The sequence below is a fragment of the Felis catus genome, chromosome A3 (assembly GCF_018350175.1).
Source record: "Felis catus isolate Fca126 chromosome A3, F.catus_Fca126_mat1.0, whole genome shotgun sequence".
Classification (NCBI taxonomy): Eukaryota; Metazoa; Chordata; class Mammalia; order Carnivora; family Felidae; genus Felis; species Felis catus.
This window is the reverse complement of record NC_058370.1, coordinates 113173333-113186034: the sequence shown is the minus strand read 5'-3', so window position 1 is coordinate 113186034 and position 12702 is coordinate 113173333. Positions and strand designations below refer to the sequence as shown.

The following is a 12702-nucleotide window of genomic DNA, read 5'->3' as shown; positions in this document are numbered from 1 at the left end:
AGAAATGGAGAAACCTTTTTCACGCAATCCTTAATAAGAAGTTCGTAAGTTATCAATCATTATTTTAGGGTTTTCGTGTGTGGCATGATTTAATGGCATTACAAGTGCATAAATTTTGAATCCAGGTTTTAGAAGGCAAAGGGAACCTCCAGTTTTTGGCATTCATACCCAACAAATCTGTCTCTCCAGTAGAGTCTGGCTAAATAAACAGCAATCTGTTGGAAACGCAGTGAGTGACTGGGTTTGGAAGGGCAGTGTTAGGTGACTGCTGGGGTGGGAGAGCTCAGTTGGTCTGTGGCCCATAAGTTTCCTTAGAGCATTAACATTTACAGGAGTCCTGCAGAACGTAAACCTTGCCAAGACTTTAGACTTCATTACTTCCCTGTCCTCGACAAGTACAATTTAATTGAACATTAAGCAATTTGATCTCTTTCACCTAATAAATCGAGCAAATTCAATAAACATAAATCCTGCTAATGATAGAGCTGACCCTGGTGGGGCTGAGCTCATCAGCATTCATGGTTATTGCTCTCCCTGGAATTTGAGTCACAAATGCTTATTGCTGAACTAAGTTCTTACCTGGTGCTTAAGGTCTAGGGAATGGATTTCATAATTTTCTTTGCAGGGTTTCTGAAGGGCAGCTGTGGAATCGAACATGGTTTTGCAGATAGACTAAGTCAGGTTTGAATCTCTCACCTAAACTAGGACAAGTTACACTATAAGTCAGAAACAAAAGGAGCTAATTACAATTATTTCAGAGGATGCTCGGAGATTTCAAGGAAAAAAAAAAAATGTACGCAAAAGCGCGCAGCACCTGACATGAGGGAACTTCGTAGTACATGTTCACTAACTTCCTTTTTTTCCCACTCTTCTTCGGCAGAGATCTACAGTAGCCAGTGTTTACATGGTACTGTGTTTCCCTAAAGCTTTCTTATCCATTATATATGCCCATGACTCTGAGTTACTCCCCTCCTCCTCTTCACCTTATTGGCCTCCACAGATGCCACCTCCAAGGTGAAGCCTTCCCCAGCTCTTCCTGGTGACCTTCTCTGTGGTCCCGATAAACTACTGTACATCTCACAGTGTATGTACCTTTGTCATAGCATCATTATAACCTTCCTCTCTCCCCAATCCCACCCTCCCCATAATATTCTCTGTGTCTGGTTGAATGAATGAGTCAGTCCCTGAATAAAACATTGACTTGCCTTTAATATCACAAAGACAGGTACCCTAATCCTGTTGAGGATGAAACTCAAAAAAATACGTCCAGTCCAAGCAACTAGAAAGTAGAGAAACAACACTAGGACCCGAGGCCTTTGACTCTGAGTCCATTTTCTTTTTAGTATACCCTGTTCCCTCTCACAGCGCAGCAAGTTTTAATATCTAGGAAGCAGGCTACTGTCTGTTCATCGAACACTGTAGGTAAACATTTTTTTCTGAAAAGAGCGTAAGTAGAGAGGCACTCAAACAGGTGGCCGACCCACAGGGTGTGGACTGCCAGTGGCATGCTGTCTTTCAGGTTCCTTTATCATCAGTGCTAGATGGTATTTTCTGTAAATGGTTCCCATTTTTCTAATCCCCTAGCTTTTCCCACTTTCAGTCAAAGACAAATGCCCATTGTCCTGCTGGCTCCACAAGCACCAGGATAAATCCTAATTCCATTCTCCCTGTCCTCTTCCTTCATTTCCTGGCTGTGTGTCTGTGTTTTCCAAACACCATCATCAATCAATAAGACGTGTGGAAGTCTGTAAGAAAAACACCTGGTCTCGACATTGGAGCAAAACATGACCCATTTTTCTTAATGCATAAGAATCGGTCCTTGTTTCTCCTGTATTTGAAAATAATGCACTTCAAACGTTGGAGCCCTGAGTTTTTAGCCTTGATGTGTGGAGAATGAAATGCAGTCTCGTCTTCATTTCTAAAAGCAGCTGAATTTCATCTGCCTCAGTCAGAACTAAAACTTCACCTCCCATTGTCCTCACATGCCAGAGTGGCATGGTGACATGTGACTGTCCAGACCAGCCCTGCAGATGTGTCTGTCATCAGGAAGGGAGATTTCCTGCCAGGATATAATGCTGTGCTTCCCATTGCTGCTGACAGCAGAGGCCCCAGACCCAGTGGCTCCAGGGGGTAATTTTTAAACTTTTTTTTTTTTCAATTTAAAATTAAAATCAAAGCAGCACCATCTGTCATAAGAATCTGCCATGCCAGGGAAAGGACTGTGATCAATGGCCTGGATCTTGTTGAGACTACTTAGTGACGGTGTCCCACACCGTCTTTTCATAGCTTTGATCAAGAGCTTAGCATTTGTCGTTGGGGAGGTGAAGAATGCATAAGGGGGGGAGGCTTTGAGGTGTGAATATTTCCATTTCCTGTTCATTTCACATTCATATTTGGCCGGATCCTGGATGAACACATTGAAAATTGTGGCTCATACATGGTATTTGCCTCCCAGAGCACAAGCTCTGGTGAGCAAAACTATTCCTTTGTATCGGTCCCCAGACAGCTAGGCGATTAATAGTTGTTGATGTGCCTAAGGGTGTTGTGGAGAAGGAAAAAGACCCTAGGGAGAGTATGTGTTCATCCCCGCATGTTGAGCTAGGTGGAACGGAGAACCAGTAGAGGCTCGTGCGCTCTCGTGGGAAGTGGGTTCCGTACTCTCTGCCGACCATGATTCACTGTGTCCCCCAGCTGAAGTGTAACCATGCCATGGGACTAGCTGATCACCAAGGCTAGAATGGGCTCTGGTTGTAGCTTGGGGTGCACAGAAGCCCAGCACGTTCTAGAAATAGACACGTGCCCAGGTCCTGAGGAGGATGCCTTGCCAAAGACTCAGAAAATTCTGTGATATTCCAATTGCTCCCCTGGAAGATGATGAGAAACCTGTCTACTTGAGATATCTCTGAAGGATTCAGGCATACAGTAAGAATTGTTGGATATCACTGTGCCTTCTACTCTGAGTCTGTTGGTCTGGTGTCAACAATATGCTATTGCTCTCATTGCCTGACCAAATAATTGTTATCTGTCAAGGCAGTAAATGATTTTGTCCCCAGTTGTTTGAGACAAAGTCCATGAAGACCTCTTTCTCTGTTTACTGAGCAAGAGTTTCTCTCCATGTATTAAAAAAAAATTTTTTTTATGTTTATTCTTGTGAGAGAGAGACAGAGCATGAATGGGGGAGGGGCAGAGAGAGAGGGAGACACGGAACTTGAAGTGGGCTCCAGACTCTGAGGTGTCAGCGCAGAGCCTGACGCAGGGCTTGAACTCACCAACTGTGAGATCGTGACCTGAGCCAAAGTCACCTTAACCGGCTGAGCCACCCAGGTGCCCCTCTCCATGTATTTAAAAATTCCAAATAATCTTGAAACAATATTTAAAACATCTAGAGAGTGACCTTCATTGGTCTTAATGTACTGCACACTTCTTTGCCTGCTGACAACTACCTGTACGTTTTGCTAATACTGAAATTGCTTCTTTAGCTGTCTTTGAAAATCCTCATTTATTTCCAGTGTTCAATAGAGACTTAGAGATTTTTACCTATGAGAGAAATCGGAACTCCCGTTTTCTTGATGATTCAGAATTTATGAACAGTTCCGTAACAGTATCTCATTTTCATACATCAGTAATACAGAGGTAGGCGAACAAGAATTATTGCCCTCATGTAACAGGTGTGGAAACTGAGGTCTGCCCCAAATTGCTAAGCTGGGAAGTAAGTGGTCCAGTCAGGACTTGAGCCCCAGCTTCTTGCCTCCAGAGCCCATTTTCCTTCCATTACCCCACACTCGCTTCGCCCTTGACCCTGGCCAAGAATGAGAGCAGATGTGCACAGCAGGAGGGGCAGCATGGATGGATTAGGGTAGACCCATCCATGCTCCCAGAAAGATAACTCAAAATGCATGTCCTGGTGATGATGGGAATGTAGCGCATCTTCAAATACAAAAGAGCGTACATTTCGTGCAGAAATCAGTCAGTTTTGAAAACTGACCAAAACTGTTTTGAAATTGGGAACGCTTAATGTGTTAGAGAAAGGAAAGCAGCAAAGGACAGTAAGTTCTAGAATCTTAAAAATGCATGGCTGAGGAAGAAAGGAAGGGAAAGAAGATATGGCGGTCCCTGAAGTTTCACCCCCGTTCGTCTGCTCCCCTTTACCAGCCTGGATCCAGTCAGAAGGCTTCCTTAGGAACCCCTTGGTAGTCCCCAAACACAGCTTACAGCTTCTTTCTTGATGCCGTTGGGTAACCTCTTTACAATGAATACAAAATACCTTTTCTAGCAAAGGAAATCCTACTTGTCTTCTGAATTTCAGGTCAAGCGCCACCTTTTCCAGGAATCTCTTCTTCCTCCTCCTCACTCTTACATTTGGGCCCTTTCTTTTGCTCTGCTGGATGGTGAGAGCTTGAAGGGTAGGGACCAGCCTACCTTCATGGTGGAAGAGGAAGACCCAGACCTAAGGGCCAGACAGCCCCCAACAGCCCTGTGTCAGTCAACAGCTCCGGACCTTGAGTCTCAGGAGGTTTCCTCTACATGCAGATGTGTATAGGACCATGCTCAGCCTTCTCTGGATTTAGTTTTACAAAATAAGAACATGAACTTATTTTTAATATCTCCTCTTGATCACAGCCGTTGCTTGGATATAAAATACCGAACAGTCTCCCTTTCAGATGTGCAACAAATATATACATTAAAAAAGCCATGAGAGAAAATGACCTCAGCTCTTGAAACTTGTAAATATTTCAGCAATCTTGCTCTCACAGGGAGATCCCTAATTCTTTTTCAAACTTGAAGGAGAACTGACAACCGTTTGTGTTGTCTTTGCTTCCAGTTGTGTGTGGTTTTTTTGGAGGGAAGGGTGCAAGTCAAGGATCTTTTTTTTTTCAGGTTCACCTGTTTCCTTAATGAAATTAATATTTCTTATGAAATGATTTCAGGCAAAAGTGTTGGGGTGTCTGGGGTCTGTATGTTGTTTCTGGAAAGCTTCCCCACAAGGAGAATTTGAGGAAGGAGCAACCATCACCCTCCCCCCCCCCCATTCAGTGTTCAGGGTCTTTTCTGGCCTTGGGCTTGCTTTGTGCAATTCTAGGAGAGAATTGTGTGAGTGTGTGCGCGCACACACATGTACCTCTGACTCCTTTAAGTGGGGGTAGGGGGTGAAAGAAAGCCTTGAGAGGTCACACCAAAGCCCTAATGCATTTCTTTATTTTCATATGTCACAGGAGGAAACAAAAGAGAGTAAAGCCCTCCCCCACCCCCCCCAGTCTGTGGTCCAGGCAGATGTGGTTGTTGCCTTGTGTGACTGTCCTGAGTGTGTCCATCCAGTCCTGGGGCCACCGGACTGGCATCTCACAGTTTTGGAAGAGCTACTGAAGTCTGGGGAGCCCCAGGATTTCTTCCATATGCCAGATAAATCCTTGGACAGTATATTTCCATACAACATGTATTGAGAACATGAAGCCATCCCTTCTAAAGCTTTCTTCTCTAGACCTGCCAAATAACTCTGCCCCTCAATTCAGGCAAGGGCCTGGGACGGTGAAATGCCTTGAAAACTCAGTAACCCTGGAACAAATGAAAAACCAGTGTCCCATGTGGTGGCTGGGTCCTTGTTACTGCAATACTACATGCATACAGACCAGGCCTTGATTTTAGAGTTCTAAAAGTTGCTCTTAAAATAAAATGGTACCTACTGGCATCCTCACTTGGTTACGTCTTTTTTGGATCACCAGAGATACAACTTTTCTGTCTCTTTTGAGTGAAAACATACCTGTCTGTGAGAATGACCAGTCCTTTAAAATGGTAACACCTGTTGGTTTCGGGTAAAACCATTCTTCCAAAAGGCCTGTAGCTTTCTGAGCGCTGGCTCACTTTTGTTCCTTCCTCTCCTGGGATACGTTCTACCGACTGTTCAGCTACTGTTTTTGGTCTTCAGTGTAGAATCTTAATTATGCTGTTTAGCTTTTCATTGTGCGTGGGTGGATACAGCTCCCATAAAGAATATGGAGACGAGGTCTAAGATCAGTGGTGCACATGTGTGCGAGACAGATATGGTGGACAGTGCCCTGGCCGGTTTCTGTTGCTCTGAGCTGCGAGTGGGTGTGTCTAGGGGCCAGCAAACAGTGATGACGTCTCACATTGCTTTTCATTTCCTTCTTAGATGACTATGCCCAGCTGTGTAACATCCCCGTCACGGGACGCCGGCGGCCATATGGACGGGATGCCTTGGTTGACTTCAGCGAACAGTATGCTCCAGAAGCTGATCCCTATTTTATTCAGGACCGTAAGCAAAATTTTTCAGTTATGTTGAAACTAAAGTGACTGACTAAAGGTTAGTCAATGGTTCTCAAAAGGTAGCCCCTGGGAATTTGTCAGAAATGTAAGCTTTCAGGCCCCACTCTAAGACCTGCTGAGTTGGAAAGTCAGTTTTATCCATCCTCTGCATACTCCTTATATGTGTTCAAGTTCAGAAATATTGGATCAAATTATTGGCATGCTGGAGGGTCTGCTGTTACTTTTACTTTCTTTAAAGTAAAAAAAAAAAAATCATCTTCTAAGATCCATAACAAAATCATTTCTTTACTCATTGCATGATGTTCTAATTGAAGGGTCGGGGTTGTCTTAGAAGCCTGATTATAATTGACATTGTTTTTCATATAAGGAAATGACATGTTAACTGTAACAAGTCGATCTTTACAGGTATTTTAAAGTGGGAGGTCAAAAAAATTGCTCTTCTGGTCAGAAATTGTTAGAATCCACTCATGATGGGATTTGTTAAGAAATGATGCATGGTGGCTTCTCCTGGTCTTGTGGGCAGAGATTTTCTGTGGGAGATGGAGTGTGCCTGTGTGAACCCTGTTCCCATTTAGGAAAAAAATGTCTGTGGGGCGCCTGGGTGTCTCGTTTGGTTAAGCGTCCGACTCTTGATTTCAGCTCAGGTCATGATCTCAGGGGCCCTGTGGGTTCAAGCCCTGTGCGGGGCTTCACGATGTCAGTGCAGAGCCTGCTTGGGATTCTCTCTCTTTTTCTGCCCCTCCCCTCCTTGCATCTGTGCTGTCTGTCTCTCTCTCTGTCTCTCTCTCTCTCTCTGTCTCTCTCTCTCTCTCTCTCTCTCTCTCAAAATAAATAAATAAGCTTTAAAAAAGAAAGAAAGGAAGAAATGTCTGAAGGTGTTTAACTGGGAGTGTCCTGGACGAGGAAGCCGTGCAAGCTAAAGGTTTCTATGGGGGAAACCACAGCTTTTCAAATACACAACACAGTATTGGTAGAGGATAGGTGGTGTCCCCTTCAGGACTGGCAATGGGGAAATGCGGCTTCCAGCTGCCTTGCCCAAATCTCACAGAGGGGCCCTCCTTGCAGTGTGTGAAGCTACACCAGATTTTCAAGACGGAGAATCCCTGCAGGCCAGGGGGTTGGAGTTAGGACTTTGGAGACACTGCTGAATGACAGACTACAGTGACGCCTTTTCTTTCTTGGGGCCCTGTTACCTGTGAACGAAGCGCACTAGCCGTGACCTGGTTCCTGAGGGCAACCCAAGCTTTGTGGCTACATTTGGCACTGCTTCAGTTCTGAGTCAAAGAGTGTTTCCTTCCTTCCTTTCTCCTTCCTTCCTCTTGTTTTTGATGGATGCATACATTGATCGTTCAGCACAATGATGTGAAAACAGCATTGTATCAGTCCAGCTGAGTTAATTAACATGCCCCTGTATACCCCCCAGCCCCAGGTGTAGAACATTCCCAGCATTCAGAAGGCCCCTGAAGCCCTTTCCCAGCCAGGCCCCCTGCCCCAAGAGTATCATAACTTCTAATACCTGGGATTATTTCTTTTAATCAACAACATACAACCATGCACTATTTCACGAAATGTGTCGAAATACACTGGCAGGTATAAGACTGGGCACTTACAATATTGACACTTACCTGTGACTGTGTTATAGGTCAATAAACATTTACCTTTAAAAAGAAGAAAAGGAGAAGAAATATTAAGGTTGAAAGAAAGCCCAGCTTGCCTGCCCCATAAATCCAAAATAACAGGTTAAGTCTATACACAACAGTGACCCAATCCCATAGCTTCTATGTGCAGCCTCTAGCACATTAGATAGAGTCCAGATTCCAGGAATTTTCATGTTGAAATGTTCTGGCTCGTGTACCTTCTTTTTTTAATGCTGACGTTGCTTCAGGACTCTTTTAATTCACTACAAATGGTAAGAAATAAACATGTTGGTGTCACATCAATTTCCTATTTAGTAACAGAAGAAGCTGAGATGCAATTTTAAGACCTCCAGCACGGACTCCATCAATGGCCTTTAAACTTACTGCAATTTATGAGAAATAGCTCCTCCTTCTCAGACCAGGAGCAAGGACTTTGCGGCCCTTCTAAAGAAATGACTGTATTGGGTAGATAGCAACATAGAAAGAAAGCTGAGATTTCTTAATCTCCTGGCTTCTGGTTATTTAAGAAAATTGGACTGGTAGCCTGAGGCAGTTTTTTAGTTAAGGCAGAGTTTTATAAAAGTAGAATCTCCTAGAGCAGAAATCAGCTCTTTCTTGTAAAGGACTAGAGAATAAAATTTTTAGGCTTTGAGGCAGCTACTCAGCCTTGCTAGGGTATCACGAAAACAGCCACAGACAGCATGTCAGCGAATGGGGTATCTGTGTTCGAGTAAAACTTTATTTACAAAAGTAGGAGACCACCACATTTCGAGAAGGGGCTGTCCTTCGCTGACTCGTGTAGAAGTATTTTTCGGAGTCTGCTTGATGTATGTGTGTAGAGTTTTCAATATTTAATTCCATGTTTTAATTTCTGTAATAATTTTTAACAGAAAGTCAAAACGATTTTGCCATGGTACCTGGAATTTGAAAATATTATCATAGATTAAGACTTTATTTTCTTAAGTATTTCTCAAACTGGCTTTGGGGCCCTGATGACACATTCTTAATGGTCTGTAATTTTTTTTCCCCTTCAAAATTTTTAAAAGTGCCTATCATGGATGTATTAATTTTTAGTCACTGAGTTAAACCTTACAGCCCTGTCTAAACAATGTTATTTTGCTGCCCCCTGCAGTTCTGCTTTAGAATTACTTCAGAGGCCAGAGTTATGGTCATATTTTGATTTTTTTTTTTTTTCCTTTTAAAGCTGATAACGTGATGAGGTTCTGAAGGGGGAGCCCACATCAACAGTGTTTTTGTATCACTGTGGATTTATATTTACAACTCTTCTTTCTAAAAAGAGAGCTAAATACTCTCGATGCCTGTTTCATGTGTTTATATTACTAAACGCTAGTTCTGAATCAGTTTAAAGATACCTAAACTATAAAAAAAGCCAAACAAGAACTTCTTTGTTTCCTTAAAAAAATAATTTTGACTTTCTAACCACAAGTATGATGTACTTTTCTCATTTATCAGGATGTTTCAAGTTGCTTTTACTGTCTTTATCCTTTGATCTCCTGAGAGCCCTTTTGTAAGGCTCATTCCAAAGCTAGAGCAAACAAACACAGGTTACACAGCAAGGCCAGCCCAGCTTTTCACTGCTTTTTGGGGAACTCCAAGTGAAAAACCACCGCCTCAAATTCTCATGGATGTTCTGAGCAAATGTCTGCTGAACTGTGATAGTCACTTCCATTGTTTCCATCCTGAACGTTGTTCTGACATTTGCCCTACTGAGAGCTCAGGAAATTTGGAATTTTAGATAAACACTTCTGTTTATTAAGAGCAAACCCAAAAACCATACTTAGTCACTTTTTATGCTTTTAATTTAGAACATCAGAATTCAAGATGTAGGGCTACTAATGGACAAACGATATATAAAGCTTCTACTATCTTATGCATAATGCTGTGTACAGATACATTCAGTGTTAAATTTTACTGCTAACTTTAAGACATCTGAAATAGGTGTCTAAAATATGTATATATGATGAACCACAATCTTAATAATCGTATAGTTTTTTTATAAGAATTTTTAAAGTTTATTTAATTTTTTTCATGGGGTGGGCAAAGAGAGAGAGAGAGAGAGAGAGAGAGAGAGAGAGAATCTTAAGCAGGCTCCACGCTGTCTGCGCAGAGCCCAACAGGGGGCTCGCTCTCATGAACTTTGAGACCACGACCTGAGCCATACCAAGAGCCGGATGCTTAACCAACTGAGCCATCCAGGCGCCCCAGTAATCCTATAGTTTTAAAAGACAGGGAAAGAGGTTGCAAATTTCTAACCTGGCTCCTGTCTTTTCCTTTCTAGGTTTTTTAAATAGCTTCGAGGAGTTGCAGGCTGAAGAATGTGGCATCCTCAATGGATGTGAGAATGGCCGCTGTGTGAGGGTGCAGGAAGGTTATACCTGTGACTGTTTTGATGGGTATCACTTGGATATGGCCAAGATGACCTGTGTTGGTAAGGATGATGTGTGCCCTCTCGGAAGTTATTCTTTCCCCAGGTGCCCTGTGGCCAGATCTCCTATAATCGAGTACATGTAAGATAGATTTGCAGTTTCAGTTTAGGAAGAGGAGAAAAATTCTGGAGATGGCAGTGATGGTTTCACAACAGTATGAATGTACTTCGAGAGGACAGAACATTCTAGGTAATATGTTTGACTCCTCTAACTTTAGCTTTTGACTCTGCAGCAAATAGTGTTTTCACCCGGTACCTGACACAAGCATAAGGGAGTATGGATGTTTGGGGGAAAAAAAATACAACTTTTATGGTAATCATTTTGGAGAATGTTCCTCCCACAACTACCTCTTCCTCTCTGTCTCTCGCATTGCCTTTGCTTCTATTTTTGAATGACTGGTAAGCATACATTAATTCTTCCTCATGTGCCCAATGCCATCTTCCAGGGCCTGGCCCTTGGCTTACAGGGTTTTCCTATTTCTGTGGCTCTTCCATTCCCTCCGGTAGCAACCCCCTTCCCCACTTGAGTTTTGTTTGTCTCTGTCTGCGGTGGGTCTGGAAAATAGGTAACCTGGGTTATTACAGGTGTTTGGAGTGCATTTCTTTCCTGTGGAAAGAAATCTGAGAAGGTAACTTGAGCCTTTAACAGGGGCTGCCCTGAAGGCTCTCTGCTCACTTGTTTGCTTCTTTAGTGTATTCCTCTAGACAGATCTAACTGTTATTCTGTACCTGTGGAAAGGAATTTAGAAGTAGAAAAATTCCTCCAGCTTTCTTGAGTTTTGACTATAAGATGTCAAGCTGACAAAATGTTCCTGTTGTGTTAAATACAGGGAAGGAAATTCTAGAGCCTTCCGGATCATCTACCTTTTTCAGATCTAGAAAGTCTTACTTATCTTGCATGTATTTGCAACCGACGATAATGAGAAAGACTGCACAGTTTACTGGGGTGGGGGTCCGGGGGTGAGGAGAGTGGAGAACAGCCTGGCTGTGTTCGGGCCAGACTCCTTGCTGCCTCAGGTAAGCCGTAGGCCACGTTTCCTCTTGGGGTGGTACTGGAACTTCTTCACCTGCATGGTTTGGCTTGTTGCAGATGTAAACGAATGTGATGAGTTGAACAACCGGATGTCTCTCTGCAAGAATGCCAAGTGCATCAACACCGAGGGCTCCTACAAGTGTGTGTGTCTGCCTGGCTACGTGCCTTCGGACAAGCCCAACTACTGCACGCCATTGAGTACCGCCTTGAATTTGGAAAAAGACAGCGACCTGGAGTAAAAGAGGATCTACATAACCTAAGCCCGTATACTCTGCACTGTGTAAAGGCAAAGAGAGAAATGTATTATACTTGAGACATTGCACCTACCCCAGGATGTCGGAAACACGGAACCATCACAGAATTGCGTCTCCTCGCAAAGAAGAGGAGAGGATCCAGTGTGAGCCTGACTGGTGTGACAGACCAAATGGACATTTCTCTGAAAAACCAGTATATATAGTCTGTTCATATGTAAAATTCAGTGGAAAAGAGGCGGAACAGTGCTGTTATTTTAAACAGAAGGTTGTATTATGATGTTTTTGTTTTTGTTTTTTTACTATTGCTTGATTAAATTTGGCATTTAAATAGTGGTGGAAATATTTTATATAATTTTCATTTTTTGGTTGTGCAGTTCCTTGGCTGCTGTTTTTCTTCAGATTTTTTTTTTCAAGCTCAAGGGCACAAGTCTTTGATAAAATATTGTTAAACTGTATCATAAGTATTGTTACACAGGGTTATGTTATTCCTGTTCTGGAACATCTTTAAAAATCCAAACTGTCTGTCCTGTGGAGCAGGCAGCAATTTTGTCTCAAAACTTTTCTACACATTTGGAGGAAAATACTTTATATTTACAGTGTATCGTCTGATTTTAATGTCCATTCTTAGCCAAGCTGCTAGTAGGCATCAATTGGATCCTTTCCCTCATTAAAATGGAAGAATTAATGAGCTCATGTTAGTATTGTAATGTGTAAAGTAAGCCCAGCAAAATTTTTTGAAAACTTGATGATCCCAATATATTTACCATTGTATGTTAAAGCAAAATAAATCACCATTTTTTTAGAAAAAAAAATTCTACCTGGGAGTAACTGTCAATGAGTACCTGTCATATTCCCCCCACCTCATTTATTTTTATGAACGGTTCTCTAGTAGCATAGAGTCTTTCACAGGTTAATTATTACATTTGTTAGATGTTGGTAGGGACTGAATGGCGTCCACCCGTGTAATTCATATGTTGGTGTCCTAACCCCCAGTACCCCAGAATGTGAGTGTCCTTGAAGACGGGGGTCTTTAAAGTGGTAATTAAGGTT

The 12702-nt window shown here is 42.6% G+C and overlaps 1 protein-coding gene across 9 annotated transcripts in view; it reads left to right on the top strand.

Annotated features, from left to right (window-relative positions):
• The window catches only part of LTBP1 (latent transforming growth factor beta binding protein 1), a 402670-nt gene extending 390201 nt beyond the window's left edge, over window positions 1-12469 (top strand). For all 9 annotated transcript variants that reach the window (XM_023251973.2, XM_023251970.2, XM_023251968.2 and 6 more), the window contains 3 exons: window positions 6149-6271; window positions 10219-10368; window positions 11456-12469. In XM_023251973.2, the coding sequence (XP_023107741.2) occupies window positions 6149-6271; window positions 10219-10368; window positions 11456-11637 (455 nt within the window). In that variant the 3' untranslated portion in view covers window positions 11638-12469. The remainder of the gene's footprint in view (window positions 1-6148; window positions 6272-10218; window positions 10369-11455) is intronic.
• The last annotated feature ends 233 nt before the right edge of the window (window positions 12470-12702 follow it).